This window comes from Clarias gariepinus, chromosome 26 (genome assembly GCF_024256425.1).
Source record: "Clarias gariepinus isolate MV-2021 ecotype Netherlands chromosome 26, CGAR_prim_01v2, whole genome shotgun sequence".
Taxonomy (NCBI): Eukaryota; Metazoa; Chordata; class Actinopteri; order Siluriformes; family Clariidae; genus Clarias; species Clarias gariepinus.
The window spans coordinates 15,586,660-15,613,663 of record NC_071125.1 but is presented as its reverse complement, the minus strand read 5'-3'; the positions used below and the strand labels follow the sequence as shown (position 1 = coordinate 15,613,663).

At 35.3% G+C, this 27,004-nt stretch overlaps 3 protein-coding genes across 3 annotated transcripts in view; all 3 read left to right on the top strand.

The window, feature by feature from the left end:
• Positions 1–1,200: 1,200 nt before the first annotated feature.
• commd3 (COMM domain containing 3) lies at positions 1,201–4,563 on the top strand. Its single transcript, XM_053488223.1, has 8 exons — positions 1,201–1,375; positions 2,028–2,139; positions 2,222–2,285; positions 2,370–2,404; positions 2,754–2,814; positions 2,906–2,962; positions 3,133–3,195; positions 4,392–4,563. The coding sequence occupies exons 1-8, from the start codon at positions 1,240–1,242 to the stop codon at positions 4,449–4,451; spliced, it is 588 nt and encodes a 195-aa protein (XP_053344198.1). The 5' UTR covers positions 1,201–1,239; the 3' UTR covers positions 4,452–4,563.
• Positions 4,564–5,830: 1,267 nt separating this feature from the next.
• On the top strand, positions 5,831–12,973 carry bmi1a (bmi1 polycomb ring finger oncogene 1a). Its single transcript, XM_053488222.1, has 10 exons — positions 5,831–6,173; positions 10,010–10,141; positions 10,223–10,319; positions 10,488–10,543; positions 10,912–10,962; positions 11,137–11,242; positions 11,320–11,365; positions 11,496–11,594; positions 11,737–11,817; positions 11,969–12,973. The coding sequence occupies exons 2-10, from the start codon at positions 10,024–10,026 to the stop codon at positions 12,287–12,289; spliced, it is 975 nt and encodes a 324-aa protein (XP_053344197.1). The 5' UTR covers positions 5,831–6,173; positions 10,010–10,023; the 3' UTR covers positions 12,290–12,973.
• Positions 12,974–24,765: 11,792 nt separating this feature from the next.
• Positions 24,766–27,004, top strand: part of LOC128513865 (polycystic kidney disease 1 like 1) — a 37,305-nt gene continuing 35,066 nt past the window's right edge. The window contains 3 exon segments of the mRNA XM_053487417.1: positions 24,766–24,793; positions 26,110–26,278; positions 26,552–26,791. Coding sequence (XP_053343392.1) covers positions 24,766–24,793; positions 26,110–26,278; positions 26,552–26,791 — 437 coding nt within the window.

Genomic DNA, 27,004 nt, shown 5'->3' with positions numbered 1-27,004 from the left:
ATAACCTTATTTTCTATATGCCTTTACTTGACTGAAAAATGTACTTATAATTCAATTTAAACGCTCAATGAGCAAGCACAATACAAAATACTGCATCACTTATTAATATGCAATGATTTTCCAGTAAACATATAATCAGAGCTTAATTTAATTGGGTCCACTGAATAACCCTCAAACCATAGTCTACTTTAAAGACCGTGATGTGATGATAGCCTACTAAAGATCAACACATTTAGGATCTCTGTAAATGTTAGTCGAAAACCATCAAACGTGCCAGTCTCAGGTCACCTGTCAACACGCACCTTTACTCACATATTTTAAACTATGCCTATCATAATTACAAGTAAAAAGGCGGTGGTAAAATAAACCAGTATTTTTTCGCATGTGACCCCATCGTGCGCATCAAAGTGGTTCCAATATGGTTACTGATACAATAGAAAACATAATTGCCATGCAAAGCCATTTTGGTGGCAAATTCGATAGGGTTTAGTGTGATTCAGTGTCATATCCTTATATACAATATGATGTTATCCTATTGCATATAAGGATGTGACACTGAACCACACACATCACCCAAACGATTTGTAGTTGTGTAAAGCAATGGCGAGACTGACTTACACAGAAGAACCTTCATAATAAATAGAAGGGAAGGTTTAGAAGTGAAATGTGTGTTCATCTTAGAAAGAGCAGTTAAATAACTGATTAGCTGAACCTTATGTGTTAGACCAAGAAAACACTAAAATGCAGGAGCAGCGTCCGGACCCCTCGTAAATTTGCGTCATTGCATCGAACTGCAAAAGGACATTCACCAGTTAAAGAATTTGCATTAAATGTCTATTCGATGTGTTTAATTGCAGTCTCCTGCAGAAAATTAGACTTGTCTCATGTTATATAGCGCATGCAGTCTAATAACTTGCTCATTGAAAAGCTACACGACTGCATTGGCTATTCTAGGGGTAAATTATTACACGAGTTATAGGTGAGATTTATAGTTAGAATTAACTAGTTTGATGTTAACGTTAATGTGTATATTTACTGGACGTGTGTGCGACTTGTAAAACAATGTAAGAATCAGATATATTTCAACACTGGGCTGTGATGTCCGAACATACGCAATTTTATGATTTATTAATTTTTTTAAACCTTTTGTATTCACAGCCGCAAAATAAAACGGAACCTGCTGCAGATCAGCTGATCGGGTCACGTGACCGCGAGGTTCGCTTTGCGTCCCTGCACAAAATGGAGTTGTCAGATTCGGTCGTAAAGGGTCTTCAAACCCTAGCCGATCCAGCTTACTTGGACTTAAAATCATTCACCGTCTTCATTGAAGGGGCCTTCCGCAGTCTGCTGTCGTTTCCATCCAGCAGCGTTTTCGGTAAGATCAGCCGATTGTTCCCTTTGTATTCGAGAACTTCATGTTGAAACGGGTACGAAGTGAAATAAGCATTGGTCCGTTTCGCTAAAGACTGTTTATTTAGATCCACGTAATGACTGAGCAAACTGTTGGAAAGATCACGATGAAATGTCAGTGTGAAATTCCTATGGATTCTCTCTTTACCGTCTTTTATAGCCTAGCATGAGATTAGCTATGCTATCATGCTAACATGCTAACATGTAGCCTGCATCATGCATCACTATAGCATTCCTCACAACATCCAGCTGAGCATAGCCTGTGCTGGACTGCATAGATTGAACATTTATTGCAGTCTTCATTACAGCCCAAAACATTTTTATGTATTTATAAACAGCAGGATCTGCATACCTATTTATGCTATAACAAAGATCACATGTAACCAGTCCTGTTTGGAGAAACCCTTGTCCTGTACATTAAAGCATTGGTCAAGTTTAAATCACTTGCATCCAAGAATGGCTTCAAATGATATGATTATCTGAACCAGATGTCTAAGACCAGTAAAAGAAACACTAAAATGTGCAAAACAAGCAATTCTTCAGATTGGTAACTGATTTGATGTATGTGCCCTAATGCCATAACTGCACAGTCAAGCATCTGCCTTTGTTTCCTTTAGATCACCCAGAACTGAAGAATGTTGATCAAGCTCTCCTGAACCAGTGTCACATTGCTGTGACAACATTTATCCTGGAAGGAGTAAAACATAATGCAGACATGTCAACACTATGGTATGTTAATAATGTTGTTATTGTGTTTATGGGTTTTACTGTGTGCATAACACATGTACATTAAAGTCTCCTCTTCTTACAGCTCATTCCTCGAAGATCTAAGATTTGACAGCGAGAGAGTGGATGCGTTCTATACTCACTATCAGGTGATAAAGTCTTCCAAAGTGTGTTGTATGCTGGGTCATTTGTAAACAAGCATGTTCATAACATTGTTTTTATTTCACATTTAGAAGAGCAAAACCAGTCTCGACAGACTGTTGTCAAGGTAGGTAATCTTGCTTTGCATATGTTTTGATAGTGCATTGTACAGAATTATATAGGCATACCTATAATGTAAATACAGACTGCTTTCATTTTATGTCATTATGTCCACTATTGTCTAATTATGTCATGTCACTTTTTTCTATGCATTTTTGTAAATATATATTTTTTATATGAACATGTCAATATATAAAAGGGACATCATGCTTACTTTACATGGACTAGTTTCATTGTGTTCTATACAACATTCCACACATGACTGACAGCACATTTATAGTTATTTATAGGTTTATTTTACATGTCTAATAGTAGTTTATAAGTAATTAATGTGTGCTTTAATTGTTTTTTTTTAGCATCGATAGATGCCCCCCTCACATAACAAATGTTTCTTGGCGATTAGATTACTGTATAAAAGTAAGTTGTCTGTTTTGTTTTGTTTTAAATACGAAAGTAACACAAATTGTATGTGAATGACAATCTGAATTATGTATCTTGCTTTTGTTAGAACAGCCACGTGCATAAGGTCAATCAGCCATCATATCTGATTTCTTTCAAGACTGAGGTATGTGTCCCTGTTTGTCATACTCAAAAAGTCATTTGTTTACATTTTTTCGTCTTAAATCCAGAGCAGAATTCAATGTAAGCAAAGATGTGCACAGTTCTGGTCACAAGAACTTTGCATCAAATTAATTACTCGTTCACCTGTTTTTGATTGAATTATCCTTTTCTTAGACTGGTGGGAATAATGAAACTTCTTCGGAACAGAATTTTAACTGTACGCTGGAGCAACTTCAGGTATTTAAAAAAACAAAAAACAATATACAGGCCATATCCACTGAGCTCACTAGAAATGCATTTTAAGAAAGTTTAAAAAAAAAAACAAAGTGACTATTCAATAGACCTCTCTAGAAGGATATAAGTACAATTATCTCTAGGCAGCAGATTTTACCTGCAATCCTCTATATTTTATTGAAGCTGTTTTCATCTCAATAAATTTGGGAATCATTGCATGCAGATCATTAAGATGACCCTGACCTTACAATTACTCTTTTAATCACTTTTAGTTACAATTTTACCTTTGCCAAGGCACTAACAAAAATATCTGATGGCATTTTTTTTAAACCTACATTTACTGTATTTTACATTACTGTACTTCCAAAAAGGTTTTTATTTTATTTACCTTTTCCTAGTATTTATCCTCATCATGGGCAGTTTTAAGCATATCTTGTTGTTTCTGCGCTTTAAAAACCTTGTTTTAGGGAGGCATAATTTAATTTAAAAAAAAAAAAAAAAAAAGCCACACATGTAACAGCTTCTTGTTCATAGCTTACTTCACATAAGAGTTTTTTTCGATCATTGCCGAATAAACATAATTTAATTATCGAGGCATTGTCGGAATTTGCTTCCATGTGCCATAGAAAAAATGCAAACGCGCCCACATCAGTAAAAAGCAAGCATTTTAACAAATCATCTATTTATTTATTCATTAAAATTTTTAATGAAGTTTGTCACGTCTTCCTGAATTGGCTTACATGCCGGTTTCTGTGTTAAATGAGTCAGATGCAACGTTTGCACATGAGTAAATAATATCTGCTATAAGTAGAAGCAGTTTAGTCTCATACGTGCGAACAGTCAACAGTAGCAAATTACCGTACTAGATTCTTTAAAACATTTAAACCTCATTACTTAAGGCATATCACTGCGCTCGAAGTATTTGCGCTCAACATTTGATGTCTCTCAGCCATTTGCTTTCGACTTACCGTAAAGTTCAATGATTTTTCTCATAAATGCATCATGTACAATAAGCCGAATGGAGAGCAATAAAGAAAGTGAGGTGCAGTATGTTAAGTAATGCTCAAGTTTGTAATGCAATCTTTTTTTGCTGGAGGGGAAAAAGTAATATGTGTAATGGTTGTAAGGAAATGAATAATAATACCCTGCAATTTCGAGTAGGTTCTTAATGATACTTATTTCTGCACTTTTTTGTTTAGGATTTAGTGGGAAAGTTGAAGGATGCAGCGAAGAGTGTGGAGAGAGCCACCCAGCTATGACGCTTTCTGAGTCTATAGCTCTACTCTGCATTGTAATCGGCTTCATCTCCATCCCTCTACCTGTCTGGTTTTTGTACATGTCAATGTTCACAATAAAATAATAATAAGAGGCCTTTCGTTTGTTTGTTGTTGCTCCTATTTATGTTCTCTCTTGTTATCATGTTATCCAAGGCGAACTTTACTTGGTGCATCCGTTAATAGAAGCAAGATCTGTAGGGTCCGTCAATACAGTATTATTATTATTTTTTTTTTTTGCAGTAATTACTTCAAGACCTTACAACAGGTTCTAACTTTTGATCAAATCAGGGCATGAGTAAAAAAGACAAAAAGGTGCCCAAAATTTTTATTTAGCACATAAGGGACCTTACCGTTACATAAACGTGCAAACCGAGGGCCAAAGTTTTCCTATAAAATCAAACTAGGACAAAATGTACATCATAGAAGAAAAAGACAGGCTACTTATATTTACGCTTGTTTTAGTGAACTAGATAGTTTCATAATCTGCGTGTATTAAAAACTGAAGGAAACGTATTTCTAAAATATGTGAGACTTGAATGGCATGACCCCTGGGTCTTTCGGTTTGAACCGGCAATACTTTATCACATTGTTAATTCAGAACTTCTGTTTTTGACAGCATAAATGTCTCCAATCTACTTCGATCACTAACCTATTGCTGCTACTGATTTCTGCCCATTTGTAGCCGCACCAAACGCACGTGCGCTTCTGATAAATATGCACCCTGACTCAGTACTAATAATCATTTCCTTGCATGTGTCTGTCCTGCACATTACTATTTAATTAATTGCTTATCCTGGACTGTTGAGCTGTACAAAACGTATTCTTCACCAAAACGGTTGTTTGGCATAAAAACTTGAATTAGCCTGTAGACGTATAAAATGTTCAACAAAGCGATGTCGGGAGCCTGCGTTCTTTGAATATGTGCATTGTAATCGTTAACTAATGCAAAGAGCATTAAGTATTTCTTTGCCGACATATGCACAGACAAGCTGACGACGATTCTACTTTCAGTAATAAAAAAACATACATGCAAATGTCATTAGATTTTTTATATTTATATGTTGTGACGTTTTTTAAATCTATCCCGGTCTCCGGGAAAGCACAGACACAATGTAAGGTAAGTTTAATTGTCTGAGACAAGCGGTTATTAGGCTAAACCATTTTGCGACTGCATCATGCAGACGACGAAAACCGATACATGCTAGAATCTTCTCTACTGTTTTCCCGAAGTATTTTTCTAAAGCACGCCGAATTTCAATTATTATATATCCTCTACGAGAACGCATCGACCCGAAGCTCTAATTCCTAGGCCTCCCTTAAGCAACAGAGTCACGTGACCGCGCGGGGCGGTCGAACCGCAAGCCATTTTGGGGGACGGTGTCAGTTTCCACCGAGCCATCAGCGCAGCGTTGGATAAAGACACGATTCGGAGCGCTTAGCCGAGAGAAAGAACGTTTTTTCTGCATTTATTTGAACCTATGTGGATTTAACTATAAGAAATCGTTATTATATACACCAGCAACGCGGAAGGAACGTTTTTCCCGCTACTAAAATGCGCCGTAGCAACGACTCTGATTGCAATTGACAGCGTCTGCAGCTCGTTTTCAAAATGGCCGCTTGGTTCGCACTCGCTTTCTGCTGATCTACTCGCAACTTTTCATTGTCTAAACTCCGCTCTTGAGGATTCACCTCGGTCTCCGCCAGGTACGTGTTCTCCAGGATCATTTCTTACCAATGTGTTTTTCTTCAGACCTACTGTTTTGCGTGAATGTGCGGGTTTTTTGTCAGCTTAACATGGATCCGCGTTTTGCTGGATGCAGCCGCTGATAGACAGAAGGACTCGAGCTCACACAACCAACTCTCTGTCCCCGCACGAGCTTTGGTTTTTAGTTCTTCTCCGAAATATGTTCTTATATTTCCGACGTTATTTGTTCATATTGTGTAAAGGGGTGTGTGTTGTGTTGCTTTAGCATGTTGCCGGTAATTTCTGCTTGAATTTAATGGTTATGTTAGTAATGAAACGATGCCGCTGTCTCGTGCTCGCAAGCATGTCGAGTCAAATATTCACTCGAGCCCTTGGTCTAAATGATATTTTGCTTACTGTACGACAGAGCAATTCTCTAATTTTATAGAGATGTAATCTCCAACAGGTTGAGGACTCGATGAGATAAGGCTGGTATGGAAAATGTCCTGTTTTGATCGTCTTTTCAACTTAAATTCTTATGGTCGCTTAATTGGCGGTAGCGAATCGGAGAAGCTGGTCATAAAAAGCTTGCCAACTTATAAACCCGTGGCGGGATTTAATTAGGAATTTTGAATGACATGGGCACGTCGTTGTGAAGGATGTATTTTATAATCATTTTTTAAAATAGATTTGTGAGGTGCGTACAGGTGTTTTGTGTTCACACACCTTTGGTGTAACATGTACAGTAGAGAGCGTTAAACGTTGCTTAGTTAAGGTACACCTTAACGTAACGAGGTCCAAATTTTGCGTATTTCTGAATACTGATGTACATATGCACAATGCTTTTGGTCCTGACTCATTCGTGTGTATAAACTTTCACTTCGTTTTGAGAGATATTTTACATGCACGCATCATTCTTTGGTTCAGGAGTAATTATTTCTCCAAGTGCCCTTTAATATGTTCATCCGGCTTTATTTAATTTTTTAGGTATACATACATGTAATGGTAGCCAGATTTTGTTTGTCTTAAGAGTTTTCTTAAGCATGTATTTGTGCAATGCCCACATGCCGCTCTTATACTAAACGTGTCTAACGTGCGCGTTCAGTTTTTCTGTGGTCACATTTGAGGCTGCGTGTTTGGGTGCTTGGCATTCAGACTCCCCTGACGACATCCCCAAATACACACGTCTTGTTTGTGCAAAGGGCATGTGATGAATAGTCATCTCTGTATGACTCGCTTCCTCGGTCATCTGAAAGCCAGGTTATTGCCTATTTAACGAGAGGAAGTAATGCAAGATGCATGGCGGCATTATGTGATGCACGCCTGTGTCTGTGATTTCTTGACGTGTGTCGGTTTCTCATGTTTGTTTTTGTTTACTGAACATCCTTGTCTTGAAGGCTAGACTATAGGCCTACATCTAAAGTACAAACAGTAATCAATAAACTGAATTTTATATTCATCGTCATAACTGATGTACGTAAAAATTTTGAGTGTATAAGTTGTGGTTTGCTTTGGATTTTTACTGATTAGGCAGTCCGCAGGCCCATTTAAAAAGGGCCCCCAATGAAACACAAACACGACGCACGAAATGTAATCTGCTGTAACGCATGAACGAACTATTGTACTGTAACCTTTGAATATTGCTTTAAGAGATGTGGCATATCACAATAAGTTAAATAGTCCGTCTTCCCTTTTTTCGTTTGTATTTTTGTGCGCCTGACGTAGACCTATGTGACGTATTGGCATACTTCTGACTGACTATAGCCATTGTCGGTTTCTCATGGGTAAAACGTCAGTCGTTGTGGAACTCTTGGCGCGCAAATCGTAGCAGACCAAACCCTTGCTAATGTACTTATAAGTCGCAAACTATAGGCCGACATTGTTGACAATCATAATATAATCGAATTGAGCTATTTCCCCCTCATTTAAAGGGCCTGGGACGACTTCACCGGTTGTCCCCTCTGTGACGTTAATAAATGCACGCTGGAGCGAGTACAAATGGTAGTTTGCCTTGGTCTGTGTGGGTTATGCATTGTTAGTGGCGACTAGGCCTTATTATTACTCAGCCGCTTATTGGGTGTCATATTTCTGCAGGGCCCCTTGGTTACAGCTTACACATTTAGAGCATGCGGTGTGGTGATAATGGTGTAGTATATGGTCACACTGCTACACGTGTAGCTCTAGTACATGTCTGTAAAATTATTCAGTTATCAATAAACAGGAAACTTGGCGATGATTAAAGATGAAGGCATTGTATAAGGGAAGATTCATCCGATGTTGGTGGCCGGCTAGGTCATTTAACGCATAGGCCTGCTGTGTGACAGATATTTACCGTAAGTAGCCCAAAGACTGCTGTTCTTATTATGTAAACGTTCTATTGCTAACAACATGGATTTAATTGCAGAAGCGAGCTTGTTTTTATACGGTTTGAAGCCACAGATATGAGGTTGCATTGCGACAATCGGAAGAAAGGCTAACATTGAACCTTTGGACTCCACTGTCATGTCGGAGGCAAATTGTTGCAGGGTTTTCCGATTACCACCAGTTTGTTTTAAATCAGGCAGTGTGCATCCATTCGTCCGCAAATACAGCCGAAACATAGTCGTTTGTGCAGCTTGTAACTTAATGAGTGTGCAAAAAAATGCATCGCTTCCACTCTCAAGTGTGTGTGGGTTTTTTTTCTTTTTTTTCTTCATAGAACGTTAGTGAATATTTTAACCACAAACTGAAACACAAGCGTTAAAGGTGGTCTGCGTGGCTGAGTGCGAGCACAACTGAAGGACTACGTTGAGAAATGCAGTGCAACAATTACAGCAACAATGCATTTAAAATGATTGCATGCACGCCATAATGACATTTTAAAGTGTCACTTTCTAAAATTTTATGCATCTTCTTTTCTGTTAAAAATATATTTACAGTCATATTGTATAAGGTTAAGGGTTTCGTCCTTAGTCTATAAATCAGGAGACTAATAGGATATTAGAGCTTCAGATGACGCACCAGGTTCGGTCGTTAGCTTTAATGGGGAGCCTAATATCTTATCAACGACTTCATTTCTCGTCTCATGAGCAGTAAGGTAAGCTATGAATTAGCGATGCAAGTATAAAGTAAGTTTAAAGCATCCTTCTACCTGTAATTACGCAAATGTATATATAGAGAAAATGCCCATGACGTTGAGTGGGAGGTGTGGACGATTGGCTTGTAATAACATCACATAAACAGGCACACACATCCGAATGATTTTTGTAGATTTTGCACAGACATGCGTATACTGGATTTAATTGGATAACGCGTGCACACGTTTCACTTATTTTTTTTTTATCTCCTTCGCTTAATTTGGTGCCACGTGGACGAGAGCAGAGTTGCTATAGAAACAAGAAGCGTTCCGCGAGCGCGCGCAGGCTCCGAAATGATCTTTATTTAGTAGAAAAAAAACGACGCGATGTGCAGGCAGTTGAAATGCAGGGCACACGAATTAAGCATTTACAGTTTTAAAATGAGCCATTTAAACCCAATATTGCATGTTTCTAATGAATCAAAGAGCTGAAATGGTGTTAGGGATCGGATTGATGACTTGCATTGCTGTACTGAAGTAATAGAAAACCTACATATCTGAGCTGATCAGTGTTGTCAGTTGCTTATGTTTATTCTTATTAATAGCATCAGTATATGAGGAGGATGTCTTTTTCTTTGAGATTATTAATAATTTTATTACACTTTAGTTAATGCCTTGTGTAATAATATTGAAAGCCTTCTATTGAAACATCTGAACATTTAATGCATCTTCATTAGCTGTAATTCAGTCTTCCTCCTCTGCCAAGCCACAATGGTTACATACGTGTTAATTTCTTTTCAGGACCTTAACTTTCCATGACGATGCATCGCACCACAAGGATCAAGATCACAGAGCTAAATCCACATTTGATGTGTGTCTTATGTGGGGGGTATTTCATCGATGCAACCACAATCATAGAATGCTTGCATTCATGTAAGTTCACTTGTATGAATTAGATTTTATTTTATCTGTCAGTTGTATAATTGTCTAACCTCCCATTTCTCTCCGATCTAGTTTGTAAATTGTGCATTGTCCGCTACCTGGCATCCAGTAAATACTGTCCCATATGTGATGTCCAGGTCCACAAAACAAAGCCTCTTCTTAATATACGGTAATTATAATGAATAATTTGTCTTACTGTGTTCTATGTTTGACAAGCGTTTTAAGCATATAGTTTGCTACATTCATGAACATAAATGTTGAAGATGACGTTTTTGTATGACACTTCTATGTTTATGTAAAGAATGAATTCCTCTATAACAGTGCCTTTTACCCTCAGGTCTGACAAAACTCTGCAGGACATTGTGTATAAGTTGGTCCCGGGTCTTTTCAAAAGTAAGTAATCCAGTAGAGTTAACTGATAAAGGTAACCATATGCAGAAAATGTATGCAGTAGGCATATCCTGTCTTTTTAAATGTATTTATTATTATTTTTAATTGTAATTTTATAAATACAACCATATGATTATTTTTTGTGAATATGTTCTTGAGGAGCTGCATTTAGATTTAATCAAAATGGTGTCTCTTTGAGACCTATGTTCATCTTCAGCTTCATTATGTTCAACTTTTATCACCACATTCCTAGATCTTATAATTGTGTGACAAATGCATAAAACTTGTCACATGTGAATGGTGTTAACTCATCTGTAAATTGAACAAGCTGATATTTTGGTTTATACTGATTGAACTACTCTTCTTTGCAGATGAAATGAAACGAAGAAGAGATTTCTATGCTGAACACCCATCAGTAGACGGTAAATCTTTCATTTCAAGCTTTAACTCTGCTTAATTAAAAATTCTCATGTCTAGTGACAAACTTTTATTAGATCTTAATGTCTTAATTTTGAAACAAACAATTTAACATACTATAATACTGATTAGTGTATTTTCATTAATATAAAAATATTTTATGTCTTTGTTTTTCTTAGCTGCAAATGGTTCCAATGAGGATCGTGGAGAAGTAGCTGATGAAGATAAGAGAATCATCACAGATGATGAGATTATCAGTCTGTCAATTGAGTTCTTTGACCCAAAGTATGTACTTTGAAAGTATAAATATACATAGTAGAGCTCTTGTGCACAGAAATATTTACCTTTTGATTTTTTTTTAGGGCAAAACAGCAAGGGAGCGAAGGAGAGAAACAGACTAAGGATGAGGTAAAATGGCAGTAGTCTGTTTAAATAATTTACCTTGAAAATGGTGTTTGTCTTCCCAAATTAACTTTAAAAAAACATTTCAGTCTTTGTAACGTTTTAACATTTTCTGTCCCCTTTTGTTATTTTAAAGGTAAATAACAAAAGGTACTTGCAGTGTCCAGCTGCCATGACTGTAATGCATTTGAGGAAATTTCTGAGAAGTAAGATGGACATACCATGTACCTTCCAGGTAATCTGACTTCTTATTATATATAACTTATTTTTGTCTTATTTTATCAGAATGTAATATTTTTTAAATCAGCTTAATTATTTGTAATAAGTCAGAGATACAATGTCTGCATTAACATGTAAATATATATATTATATTTTAGATTGAAGTAATGTATGAGGATGAGCCTCTTAAGGACTACTACACATTAATGGACATTGCTTACATTTACACATGGAGAAGGGTAAGCAGGCTTTTAAATAATTTCTTGCAAATCTATTTTGCAGTGCAAGTAGCAATTTAGTGGGGTTTTTTAAATGATTTTCAAAATTACATTGCTTGTGATGGGTAAAGGGTTAATGCTTACAACCCACTTTTTGTTGTACATTTGTCAGAATGGGCCATTACCTTTGAAATATCGAGTACGTCCGAACTGCAAAAAAATGAAGATCACGCACACACAGGACGGCTTGAGCAGTGCCAACCGCTCAGAAAGTGACTCTGCTAGCGACCAAGCAAACAGCCCAGCTGGAGCCCCATCTACATCCTCACCACTACCAAGTCCAAGCACACCCGTCCAGTCAGCTCATCCTCATTTCCCCCACATTTCCAACCCAGTCAATGGTTCCCCTATGGGAAGTCCAAATCGGCAATTTACGTTCGGCAACAAAATGCGGAAATCATCTCTGAATGGATCGTCTACTTCTTCAGGGTGATGGGGTAAACCTGATAAAGCCAACTCCAGATTACCCAGCTATTTTCCATGCCAGTGTCATTGTAGCCATTTTATTGTCATTATTCCTATTACACATGTAACTTTTAACATAGTGGAAGGTGGCACATTTCATCCAGTTGCTGGAGTAAATTTGGGAAAGATAGCCTAATTATGGCTCTAAGCTATGGGATTTGCAGAACATCCAAACAGTTCGCATAATAGACTGAATCTACTTTTCTATATGTATTTTTTACTTTGTTTTTTTTTCCTTTTTCTTCAAAACAAATCCAGAGGTGTTTCTTGTATTTTAAGCGTGTGCTTTGTTTTAAACACATGATAAAGACTTTAGTTTGCCTTTCTTGGCTAGTTAGGCCTACTAAACATTCCTGTTATATCCAGCTGGCATTTGACATTGTATCAAAGAAAATATTATATATTCAATTAAGTTTAAACAGGTTAGAGAAATTTAAGTTGTAGTTTTCGTGCCTATATCATTTTTACAACAATGTAAAATTTAAAGCACCGTGGGATTATTCACACCCCTCCCCGACCCCACATCAAGGTTATAATGTAGGCCTGTGTAGATAGCCTCACTTCAGTGTTCATTTGTCTTATTGTTTGATTGTATGAATAACTATTGTATTGTGACTGTTGCACAGTATAAAAAATAAACATTTTACACTTTCACTGGCTCTGTTTTTCTTCTTTTTAAGATATATAACTATTATTGCTTCTAGCATAAATAATGAAATAAGCCATAACCCAAAAGAAATGGCTCCTTGGTCTGGATCGCCTAGTCAGCGAGGCTCACTGAGGTATATTTGTAGAGATTTGTGCATGCAAATAAACTGTACATCCAAACTAAACCAGCGTATTGAAGTCGAACTGATTTAATTTGACCCCGTTTTCTTTATATGATTATTGGGTTGTTTCTGGAAGAATGCAAAGATGTTATAAAGTTCCCGCCTATGTCTCGTTAGGTGTAGCTTACTGTAGTCGGAATATTGAATATGTGTTATTCAGACGTCTTGAGGTTTCAGCATTGCGTGTAGACACAGTGTGAGCACAACTTAAAATATGGATCTATAGCCTAAAGCAGGCATACATTTTAAAGCTATTAGATGTATCTCTGACATGGCAGTGAATCACTGTTTATGTGATTGGGAGCCTGGACTCTACAATTATATAAAAATTATAGGCTGGGATCATAACAGTCTAACTTACGGATCCCAGGGTAGCGCTGATAAGAAGTGAATACTGCTATCAGTTTTGTTTATATCTATCAACAATTATTTATTGATTACACAGTGATTTCTCATACAATCTCTAGTAGAATTGTCAGATTGTATTTTAGTGTTTAGTTGTCGGTTTTTTTTCGGGAATGAAAAATGTTTCCTTCATTTTCCTCGGATCATGGTCTGACCGGCTGAACCAACAACAGCTTTTCGTTGTTCATGCTCTATCAAAAAGTAACATTAGCGGTTGATAACAAATAATCACTAATAAGTTGGAGTTCTCAGTAGTGGCGTATTGCCAAGAGTATTGCAATGGATGAGGAAATAGCCTAACGAATAAAATATCACGTGATTACCGCGTGATCTGACTGCAGACAACAATAGTAGAAGCAATACTACAACTTCATTATTTAAGATAATTGTTTATGGCACAATCTAGTGATAATCCGGTTTGACAAATTAACAAAATAGACATACAACCCGGCCTACGTTTATGGCAGCGCATTGAAAGTGATAACAATTAGATGGTAGTAATAGGAAAAAGAAAGTTTATGTTACAAAAACAGATTAAGCTTATCATTCTATTCGTTAGTAGGGTAAACCTCCCCTCGGGTGGCAACTCGATATGTGTGTAAACTCAGCAATCTGAATTGTTTGCAAACAAAAACAACAAACTTAATTATTCTGTTTGACTAACCTTTTTCTGACCCTAGCAGCGGGTAGTCAATAAAATGTTTCTAAACAAACTACAGGGATGGCTTCATATGATCTTCGGGCAGATAAAATAGCCATTGATGCAATTGTCGTTATGACTGTATGTCGATCTTTTATTACGATCAATATGTGGCAGTTGATGCGCATAAAATTTGCGTGACAGGTACACTGTATAATTAGCCGCGCTGTAGATGTTACACGGACCACCCGACCCTCTCTCGCTTCTTATGCTTAGCGCTGAATCTGTCGTTTTGATGTTAGCTGCAGAATGCGACTTTGTTTATAATTATTGTTATATTGTTTTTAGTTTGTTTCGGGTTTTTTTTTTTTCATTTTCAAGGCGCACATTTTTTTAGGTCTTTCAAAATGTAATTATCCAGCGTTATTTATTTAACCGATAATTTATAAGCTATTACAAATTTAATAAGAATAATAAGAATAATAATAAGAAGAAATGACTTGCTAGCATATTACAATACGTGTAGATGCAAATAGTTATGAACCGTAAAAAAAAACTGAAAAGCAGAAAGCCTCCTACTCATGTCTTTACCTGAACAGGTAGCCAGGTCTTAGACTTTAAACGATTAGTTTATTTAAAGGTCTTCCTTTAGTCGAAGTTTTGGGAATGAGACCGATGAAAAAAAAATCTAAAAACGCAAAAACGATAACATCGTAAACTAATTTTACTAAAAATCGGTAAATCTGAAACATAAAAATATAATCTAAATTGGTCTAAAGTGTGCTACTATATAATGTAAAACATAGGATAGGACAGTTAAAAAGCTTGTGTCATGACAAACGACAACAGGTAAAAAAAAATATTATAATTATAAAAAATAATTAATTAAATACGAAAAAGGCTTGCATTGGGACATATAGATCATTATGGAGAAAAAATTACAAAGAAGTGCAAACACACTGATGGCTTGGGACCTGGAATTAAATAATTGATTTAAAAAAAATACGTCCTCTGTCGTTTCAGGCTTACAAACAGGATTGTAGGAATGGTGAGTTAAAAATATCTATAAATACATAAAGGTAATACAGAACACGGACGTTTGTACGCGTGGAGGAAGAATAAAACGACAATAAGAAACAATACATAAAAGTACAGTTCCTGAGGTAATACATAGAAATCTTATCAAAGCCTTCCTGAGTAGATTTGTAGCATTTAATAATCAGCAGGAATCTGATATATTTTTGACTAAGTTATGTCTTACATATAAATATCAGATTTATGGTTGGGTAAAGATTGAGCAGGAGCCTATTGGGATTGCTTCACATGAAAGATAGTTGCTATTTCATTTAGAAATTTAACATATTAATTCACCCCATAAAAACAATGATATTATACATTAACATTATTGTAGGATGACTGCGGTTATATGCTTGTTGGAATAAATGTTGCATTGAATAAAAATTACACCATTAAAAAAAAAAAACTATTTATATATTCTACTAACTCAAAGCTTACTTCCCAGCTGACACGTCTCGCTATTAAAGGTTGAATGTTTTAAATGCACAAAAATGCCCATTATAGTGTGGTGTCAATTAATCTTATACTATTATCTGTGGATCAACTAAATGTGGATCAACTGAACTGGCAAAATGAAAGTTAATAAGGGGGTTGACAACAATATATAAAAAAATAATAACAAGGGGTTGACAACCTTACAGCTTCATAATGAAATTTTACAGGCCTAATGGAGGTCACATTGGATATGAAACGAAAAACGGTTGTTTACGCTGGAGTATTTATGTTTATTCTCTTGTATTTATTTATTTATTGTTACAACAAGGTACAGCCTGCAAATTGCTCCGAGAGCTATTCGCATAGAGTATATCTGTGCGCATGATTATGCTAGACATGGCAGGCTATATAGGATACATAACTAAATCATTCCAAGCTTGTTTTTAATATCAAATCACACCCAAGCCTACATCAATCTCATTTTTAGGATGTATTTTCAAAAAAAGTTTTTTTTTAACCACCATCTCAACTTTCTAATAAACAGACTTTTACATGGCTGTGCAAACGCACAGATTTTGCTCATTCTCAAGCTTTAGAGTGCATGCTGTTATTCCTGACTGTAGGAATAACAGCATGTATACCTTAGAAAATTTACCTAAACCTGTTAAATAGCCTACATTTCGTATTAATTGCCAATTATCATATTTTTACTAATATTTGTGTCTTTATTGTAATATTATTCATTATAATTTGATTATAATATATGGCGATATAATATATGCTCGTCCTACGGGCTTATACTTTTAGATAATACACCAAACGGAAGCCAGAGAGACCGCAGGCTGAAAAGGTAGAGATTGTTATTTCCGGTTTGTTACCAGGGCAACAGTGGACCGCCAGAAGCACTAGTAGCATTAGTTGCCTACAGGTTAGGTTAGTACTTTCTGTTATTAAAATTAGTTAAGAGTTTTGCAAAATGATGCAAAATACTGTAGGTACAGGTTGGCTCCCTATAATGTATTCTTCACCACGTTAATAGGCTTTTCAAATGCAAAGTAGGCTGCAGATAACCTTAACCTTTACGACCGAATAACCGAAGACCCCATCCCATATGTTTTTGGTTATCATTCATATTCAATAGACAACATTTAAATAAAAGAAAGTTTGTAAGCACGTCAAACATGCTCGAGCGTAGTGCACTTGGAGCCAAAGAACCATGCTTGCTGTTCAAACTGATAGACCAACTTTGCCAGTAAGTACTGGTAGAAAAAAAACGCGTTCTGAATTACAGCTAAAAATTGCAAGTATGCTATTTTTAAGAACGTTAAGGCAATGATAACATCTTAAAAATGCATTGCTCAGTAATAAGGAAGCTGGAAAACTACTGAGCAGCTGGCAATGAAAGTCTACCAGCTTGCAGCCTTGCCTGTTCTTTGGCTGCTATTAGCAGATCTGACTTATCTGTGCAATTTAGCCAAATGTTTATCTGTTTATAAGTTCTCTTTCTTTGCGTGATGAGGTCCAATTTAAAATTCATACACACTGATTTTCCCTGAGCAGGATAGCTCAGATCATTTATGGAAAGGTTATGTTTTTCTGCTATCTTATACTATAATTAATAATGTCCTTCAGCTATATCCAGATTTAGCTATTATAATTAATTTCTAAATGTATGTTATTAGGTCCTCTCATCATATACAATACTTCAGTTATATACTTCTTCGTAATAAATACATGAGAGATTTAATTGTGTTTAATAATAATGAAAGTGATATAAGGTCTACATATCAGTGTACATTGCTAAACACTTCAGTTTTGTGCAATGTGAATGTGACAGACAGACAAATCTCTTGTGGTGCTTGTCTGTATACGGGCAGTAACAAGTGACTTAAAAATTTTCTGGCAAAGCAGCATTTTATTTTATAAACCAGTTCATACCATTGCATTTCTGTGAACCATTATTACTTTTAATTCATCATGCTGTAATATCAGTGAATGCTATATGACAATAAATTAAGTGTTCTGCTCATTAATTCTAATGTTTTCCAATCTAAAACATTGTTTGTGGAAATCTTCATGCATGCTCATGGAACACAATTTGCCTTTGTATTTCATGCTTTGACATTCGTATAGGCCAAAAGGGAACAGGACAAGAAGTCTCACTCTTTAGTTCCCACTGCTGCTTTCCTTGTTTCTCTCTCTTTCACTGCCTCTAGCTTAGGTGTAATGTCCCTTCAGAGGCCTCGTCTGTTGGACGTCGTCCCAACTTTTCAGCATGCGGCTGCTCTAGCTCTTGGAAGGCCTGCCAACTACAACGATGACCTGTCTGAGGCACCAGGAAAGGGAGACACGCTGCCTCATCTTGTCTTTTCCACAACTTAACAAAATAGAAAACTTTTTTACTTCGAAGAATAGAAAAAATCTTAAACAGAATCCTTATTTAGCATGACAACACAGTAGCTAACTACTGAATAATTTACTCTTGGGATTTTATTTTAAATTTTTGTATTAACAAGATTGATTGTTATAAGTGATTGTTCTATTCTTATAGAGTGTAATGAACAATAAAAATGGCTGCAGTTGTCACCAAGCTGTTCCACCCCTCTGCTGCTATAAAATATGTAAAAGATCCAATGATAGGCAGACGTTTTCATAGTTGCAGACATGCTTAACATATTCTAAATACCAAATGCTACAAATTTAGCTATCATAATCTCTTACTAAGATGCTAATAAGTCATGTCCATCTGTTCTTTGTAATATCATACTCTTAAAAAAATCCTATGAAAAATAAAATAGATGTTTTTTTTTCAGAAATAATAATATAACAATGTTGTGAATTGCTTTAAAATAAAATAATGCTTATATTGCTTATAATGAAATACTGTACCACTACATGGATGAAAGCAATCTCTTCTCCTCTGTGTGGTTATGGGTTTCTAATGGCCAAAATAAGTATGGAAGGAAGAGTGTCACAGCTCTGATTCGGGAAATGATAAAACATGCCCCTGAGGTATGCTACACATGCAACATACCTCCTAAATCACTTCAAGCTGCAGAGAATCTTCTCTGGGTTTCCCCTTTAGTCGTCCTGGATGGTGGTGCACACCATCAAGTATAGAAGCTTTGATCATATTTTTTATGACTCAAAAATTTTGTATTGTTATTGTGATATGCCCTAATGTTGCATGTCATAAACAAGGAGACATGGTGTACAAAACATGGGTAAAACATAAGTCAACATATGATCTGTATATATAACTCATGTTTGAATTTCCTCATGTACATATAATCTGATAGTATTTTTAATGTAGCATTTAAGTAAAGAATAAAACATGACAAACATGTATGATATGTTGAACCCTAACGTTAATTATTTTACAATAACAGAGGTTATTCTATCCCTCTGGCTCTTTTTTAACAATATTGTAATTACTCCTATAAAACTTTTTCATTTATTATTCTGTTTAAAGTTCTGTCTCTTATGCAAAACATAAAAAGTTTTTTATTGTTACTATTTATGCCATAGCTTTTACAAAATCAGCCTTCCTTTTCCCTTCACCTACATAAACAATCCTATTGTATCCCATGATACTGAGATAGTGCAAAGCATCTCCATCACCACCACACTGAGCACTGGGGCTGTGTGCTCCTTTGCTGACTCAAGACAGTGCAGCAATGCACAGCTCTAATTACAACATCAAGTACTCCAATAAAACAGTCTCATCAACAGTAACAACAAGTCAGCATACAGAGAGGATGTGCATGCTGAACCAGCAGATAGCTCTATAATAAAAGTATTGACAATATTAGCATATTATTAAGAAAAGCACTGTACAATACCATGCAATGCCTTTGAAAAAAATGCAACACAGATAAAAAACTGAAAAGCTTTACTGAGAAGCTATCTAACGTGGCAACATCTCTTTGATAGGTTCTTTTTAGAAATGCTCCCCTAAAATTTGATTGTGTAAAGTTGATTTGCGAGACGAACAATTGTTAAAAGCGCTATAAAAATGGAATTTAATAGAATTAATTACAAAAAATGTATAACTTTTTTTTTTTAAATAAATAAATCTAGTCTATTTTCCTGGGCACAGAAGTGCCTCCGTGCCGCCCCCTGGTGTTAGCATTGAGACTAAAGGAGCAGGTTATTGGACAGCTGCTCGACATATGGCATCCAGGTTCTTTGTTACTGTTTAGATTTCTGGGCTCGGTCAGGTTACACTGTCTATTAAATGCTCTGGTTTTTATTATTTCAACTTAAGAGCTTTTGTCCAAGTGACCAACGACACCTATAAAAAAATAAACGATCCAATTATAAATAATTAGTTAAGTGGGGGTTATATATAATATACAATAATAATCAGTGAACATGTGCGAGTGTAATTCATGCGTTTTTTGTTTTAATGCATACCTTTAATAAATACTAGATTCCATTCTAAACATAATATAGAGAACATTAAACGTAGAACAACGTTTTTTTTACTTCTATGATTCCTGCAGCAGATTTGTTATTGCTTTTAGTGATAAAAAGTGTTTTGTTTTAAACTTAACACATTAGATTTTTTTTATTTGCAAACTATCCTTTTCAATATGGTTGTATTTAAATCTGTTATTACTTATAAATAATCGGATGATCAGTTGTGACGACCCTATTTGACGGGAACAACCGAAAGACCAAAAACGACGTTAAGAAATCAACTAGCAATGAATGAACGTATAATGATTAGTGAGATCTATATACACTGGCCAGTCAAAAGACCCCGAAGGTGTTTATACAGTTAGAAAATGATCTTTGACTTAATGGCATGCACTTTTTGCTTGCCTTATTTGTGTTTATAAGCATTTTAAAAAGTCTTCCTTTACTCGATCACAGTAAAAACACATTTTCTTACTAGTTTTCAGAGATTTACAGCACCACATTTAGTCAACTTCCTAAAATTGCTCTCAAAAATTATATGCATTGCTTTTGTATTTATTTAATTCATAAAATTCTAGAAACATTTTCCTGTTTAAGGGAAATTCTGGAGGACATAACACAGATCAAAAGTACCACATGGAGCACATTTTGAAAGATGTCACACGACATTTTTACTGACAATTTTAGGGTTAAAAGCCAAGACATACAGTATGTCACAGTCATATTTTATAATTTGGTCCACTCAGAAAAGGTAAAATATAAAATATTTGATGATTTTAAATAATGTGAATTGTTAAATGGAATGAAACTTACTTTCAGTAACCAAGCAAAAAGAAAAAAGGCTTTTTTTTTTTTAAATGAGCTAGTTCTCTCACATGTGCTACCCAGGCACACCATCATTTTGGAAATGGTGTCAAGGTTACACAAATTTACAGATCTTTACATGACTGCAGGGGGATATTTATCAGATGTCACAGGGACGTGACGAGTTATAACCAACTTTTAAAGCTGAATAAGGAATTTTTCAGGTTATTTAAAAGTCTTCTTCACCATGTGTTGTTATAGGCTACTGTATTTAATACACATTTTGAAAAAATTAATCATGCAAACATATCGAGCAAAATAAATCTTGACTTGTTAAAAGGTTTAGATCATTGTTTCCCATCAGACCATGTCATTTAATTTTCATCAGTATGAGTATTTTTTTTATTCCACCTCACTTCACCCACTTTACTTTTGGCTGCCTCTGACCCAGTGCTACTGACAGTCCACTTCTATTCTCATCCATCATAACCTGCCACCAGCACATTCCAGGAATAACAGATAAAATGGCCACTTCTGTCTCTCAGTGTGGAATGTGACAGGTTATCCTCTTCTCATTGGTGGGTATTTTTTTGCACTTGTCATCTGGGTCACTGGTGCTCTGTCATGCTTCAGATATAAACCTTCATCTTTCATGCACTGTGACATGTCTCAGCCTTTGAAGTGAGCAGAACATCCAAGGTGTGTGTGTCTCTGTGTGTGTGTGTTACTTAGTTACCAAACTCTACACTCTGGCTTAATGAAAGGCAAAACTAACGCATGACAAATGAAAGAGCTTCTCAGTTGTGAGCTGCCAGATTGTTTTGAAGAACTGTTGGTTGGAAATATCCAATTTGAACAACCTTGGCTCTTTTTATTGATTGACAGGATGACAAAACAATTTAGATTAGAATATGTTGAACTTGTTTTCTTTTCTGTTTTTAGAGGTGACAAACCCCAATCGAATGCTAAGCTTTATTGCACAAGTTAATGGCTTTAGTGCTTGCATACAAAAAGAAAGATCTCAATATGGAATGCTTTTCTCACTAGCTCTCACCAGTGTTACCCCTCATCCAAAATAATTGCAAAAATAAATTTACATGATTTAATATTTCACCAATAGTTGATACAGAAGATCATAGGAAAATGATATAAGGCACAACAGTTACCTGTTTACATTAATTTAGAACTTTACTTTATGGAAATACATTTTAAACACACAAGCATGAGCTATCTGTTTTTTTTTGTTTGTTTGTTTGATTGCTGAGCTGGGCCATTTTAAACTGTATATTTAATTAAGTAACCTTGAGATGGAAAATAGTGTTCATCTGTAGGTACAATCTGATTGTAGTAATCTATAAACATCTTGTGTTAAAATAATAAGGGTGACATTTTTGTTTTTATAGCTTCCCTTAATAGACGTGTTCCTGGAAATGGGTGATACTATACCATGCAGAGAATTAAAGGTGGAGCATAACTATTTTTAAATTTGTTAATTTTTTAAGTTTGCTTAATTGTGATAGATTCTTGGCAGTTACTTGTTTTATATTAAACTTAGTGCGCATCAGATAATATTTTTTTAGTTTCTTTACTATTACCATTTAATACTTAAAACACACATGCAACTATAAAAAGGGCATAGTGTCAATATCGAGATCTCATGTGTGAGGAACACACACACACACACACACACACACACACACACACCATTTCACACATTTCTGATCTTTTTCTTCTCCTTTTGGTGAAAAATCACACCCTTTTCAAATGGTGCATTTGCAAACTAAGGATGACAAATAATACAACATTGTTCCATAGTTTTACCATCCTGCTTAAAAATGCCACCTCTTTCAAATGAGACGAAGAAAGAGTGAGGAAGAGTGAGAGAGAGAGGGAATATTCACTGACAATGTAATTTCTAGGTTATAGTAGTAGTCATTAATTTTAATCTGTTTATTTTTTAAAAACATTTTTTTAATGTGAAATAAAAACAACCTATTAAAATGTGACAAACATTTAAATGCTTAAAGAATAGAAATCACGATAATAATTAATAATCTTTTAATGATTTATTTAATTATTTAATTATTATTTTTTTATCCTTATAAATTACACTTGATATTATACAAATACTAACTCTGTATACCATATTGCATATATAACAATAGGACGAAATAAAATATTTTATAAATAATAAAGGCTTATAAATATATGTATTAAATATAATATGTTAAAATTAGTTTTTTCAGTATTAACAAAAATACTTATTAAGTACTTCAGACCACATTGTCTTTTTGAGCTGCATTTTTATGGCCAATTGCCTTCCTTACACCTTTTCACTTTACATGAAGGGTGAAGTCAGTGTGTGTGAGCACTTCATACCCTGCACATCTCTCATAGCGAGTGTGTGTCTATCAGATGTCTCTGTCAATTCGATATTTGCTTTTTCTTTGTGTTTCAACTTACTTTGTACTCAAATATGCAAATGGAGACTATCATGATGGTATGTGGCTGTTTTATTTTACCTCTAATTAAGAATGTCCTAATGATATACAGTATGTTCACATGTTTATATAAAATATTTTTTACAGCTCTGAGTTCAACACATCATGTGTTGCATCACATTACTAATCAAACTCCATAACTGCATGCTTGTGTTCATATAGTGTTCATTTTCATGATTGCCTCTTTTTCTATTATTTCTTTTTAGCTGTACTGTGTTTTTTTGGGTTGCTGTAATCAAAGTCTGTTTGTATTTTCTCTCCATCTACCACCTGTTCCTCATTTGGCTGACCCTGCCATAGACAAGCTTCTACTGCAGAAGAGGTTAGAGATGTGTTCTAATTTTTATTTTAAAAAATACTTATTTGGCACCATAAAATAGGGCATAAAGATAGTAGGGCTTACAAGATTATATCATTTAGCATTTTTAAGACAATACCTGCCTGGGAAGTGAACTCAATATTTGTATGTTGTTGTTAGTTTTTCGGCTGCTTATGTTGCAGATCAGCACTGCATCCAATGCCTGGGGTTTGGAAATTGGCTGGGAATTAAACCCAAGTGAAAGACTAACAACAGCATATATATATATAAATCAGTAGCAACTGGGAAATGTGTTAAGTGATGTCTAGACAGAGTGATTATCATACTGTGCTTAAGTACATACCCTTGTAAAATGACACAAGCATGATCAATTAAGTTTGTTATAAGATATTAGATATCTAAGAGAAGAATCCACTGCTTCGCCAAAAAAAAGTTAAAAGGATCAAATTATTGGGTTACATCAAGCAAACATTTACTTTATATGTGACATTTGTGTTCAATTTGAGTATTTGAATTTTTATTTTGTATTGTATTAACTTATTGTATTTCTTTCTTTATTAAAAAAATTAAAATGGCACAGCACAGTTTTGCTATTTGAAATGCAAAAATATCAAAATGCAGATGGAACTTTATAATTTCAATATCTATCTATCTATCTATCTATCTATCTATCTATCTATCTATCTATCTATCCATCCATCCATCTATCCATCCATCCATCCATCGGATTACCCACAGATATTTTGTGTTAGGTTTTTAGGAACTATAAAATTATAAGATTCAGACTACCCTCTTCTCATTTAAGCCCATTTCTTCGATCATTTTTTCTTTCTCCAGGAATAGAAAACCTCAACTGTGCAATCTGTTCTTATTTACATGCATTTCCACATCAAGTCATCATTAATCTTTCTTTTCCTCTGTAGAACATGTCCATCCTGGGCTGAGGAAAAGGGGTTCATACCTTCTCAAACTGATCCAAAAGCACCACATGTTCATCAAAATGTTATGGAAATGAACACAAAGAGGTACAACATTACTTGTAAGTAAATTATTTGCATACTTCATACATTTAAAGAAAATACACAGTGTGACGTCTCTACAGTTTGTGTTGTACTGTAAGCTACATAGAGCTGTAAATATAGAATTATGTTTACTAATATCAATATGCTATGTTACATAATGTTATATTTTTTATTAAATGTTTGTTAATTTATAAAACATTTCTAAGTTAATATAAGCAAGAGACCTTGAGAAAACCCGAGTCAACGAGAACTCCATCTCTTCTAGGTTGAATAAATAGTAGGGTTATGAATCCTTACATTAAAAACATTAAAGGCCAACTAAATGTATTAAGTGAGTTGAAAGAATAATTAGTATGAGTATATAGTCAGAGGAAAACATCAGGGGAAACAGCACACAACAGTCTTTATGATTTCAGTCAGATTTCTACAGTATCCAGATGAAAGTATCCACTGAAGAAATGGTAAGCTTTAGGCATTAACTGTGTTGCAGAAGTGGCATTTTTATGCTAACCACGTGGGCGCATGCACAACATCTCCTAGCAGAACACCAGAAAGAATCAAACAGATCCATATAGTATACAGTTATGTTCAGACGTTGGTATCCCCTCTTATAATTCTATGTGTTTTTGTGTAAAACCATCATAAAAATAATCTGCTCAGTGTGTGTCTTAGCATTAGGCAGATTCCATTCAACATCAATCTTTTTTTCACTATGCCATTATTTATGAAACAAAAAACATGTGGCCAATACTTAGTGCCCCCCATGATTCAGTGGCTTGTAAATCCACCTTTAGCAGCAATAACTTGAAGGAATCGTTTCCTGTTTGACTTTATCAGTCTCTAACATCATTGGGGTATTTTTGCCCATTCCTCTTTACAACATTGTTTCAGGTCATTTATGTTTTTGGCTATTCACTTATGCACACCTTTCTTAAGGTTTTGCTACAGCATTTCAGTTGGGATAAGGTCTAGTTTTTTTTTTTTTTTAGCTATTCTGATGTAGATTTACAAGTGCACTTTCAATCATTGTCCTGTTGCATGAAGGAAATTTGCTCAAGCTTTACAGTAGCTGTCAGACTGATGTTAACACATTTGCCTCTAGGATACTCTGGTATACAGAGGAGTTCATTTCTGGCTAAATGACTGCAAGGTGTGCGTGGCTGCAAAACAAGCCACTTGGCATTAAAGCCAAACCGATGGTCTCATCGGTCCATAGAACTTTGTTCCAGAAGCCTTGTGCTTTGTTCATATGCAGTTTTGCCTCAGCCATGCTATCATGTTCATGTTCATGTTTAACATTTAACATGATTAACAACTTTATTTTTGTTCCTAGCTGTTCGGATCTACACTGAGAAAAAAGCTTATGCCACAGGGGAAGATATTACATTTCTGGCAATTACTGAAGAGCCTGATCCACTTGAGTTTCACTGGCGTTTAGGGGACCAAACAGCAATTAGAACTCCATCCAGGACATTCATAAAAAAATACCTCCAACCAAACAGGTATAATGGAACTCTTTTTTATATGAGATGTAGTGCATTTGAATATGGTGGTCTTTAAAGTGATGGTGTGATGATTTAGATGTGCACAATGCTACACATGTTCATATGTTCATGTTAGTCCATACATTTCAGTAGGAATGGTAGAATTAACCGCTTAATACTGGCTGATTAAGATTTTTAAAGTACTGTTCTTTAATTTGCATTATTAAAACATTTGACTTAGCACTATTGTAAATGAGGCTCTAAGTATTTTAATTCTTTTCTGCTTTGTAGATACCACATTACAGTCAGTGTGTCCGGCAGGCATGAATCTGTTAGCTCTGATGTTTATACTGTAGTGATTCAAAGAGCTGTCCATCTGAACAGATTGTTGTACACGCGTTCAGTGTTGCTGAACACATCAGTGCCTTTTAGCTGTAGGGTCAATGCAGGAACAGGCATTACTTATCTCTGGGATTTTGGAGACGGAACACAAAGAGTTGGACAGAACACTGAGCATCATGTGTATAACAGGTAAACAGCATGGTCGGATTTAGGAAGGAAAGTTTTTTTATTATTATTTTAGAGAGAGGTTTAAATGGTTATATCTCATTTAAATGAATGTAAATATTTATTTATTAATCTAACACTGTGTGATTTCAAACACTATAAATAAAGTAGAAAGAAATCAGTGGCCATAACTTCACACTATTCTGCATATTTTTAATTATTGGTATTTTAAATCAA

Excerpts from the sequence above, each read along its gene's own strand:
- commd3 (XM_053488223.1), top strand. The coding sequence starts at position 1,240 with ATGGAGTTGTCAGATTCGGTCGTAAAGGGTCTTCAAACCCTAGCCGAT. Across the intron at positions 1,376-2,027 it reads TCCATCCAGCAGCGTTTTCG|ATCACCCAGAACTGAAGAAT; the intron begins GTAAGATCAGCC and ends TGTTTCCTTTAG. Across the intron at positions 2,815-2,905 it reads GATTAGATTACTGTATAAAA|AACAGCCACGTGCATAAGGT; the intron begins GTAAGTTGTCTG and ends TGCTTTTGTTAG.
- bmi1a (XM_053488222.1), top strand. The coding sequence starts at position 10,024 with ATGACGATGCATCGCACCACAAGGATCAAGATCACAGAGCTAAATCCA. Across the intron at positions 10,320-10,487 it reads AAGCCTCTTCTTAATATACG|GTCTGACAAAACTCTGCAGG; the intron begins GTAATTATAATG and ends TTTTACCCTCAG. Across the intron at positions 11,366-11,495 it reads AGAAACAGACTAAGGATGAG|GTAAATAACAAAAGGTACTT; the intron begins GTAAAATGGCAG and ends GTTATTTTAAAG.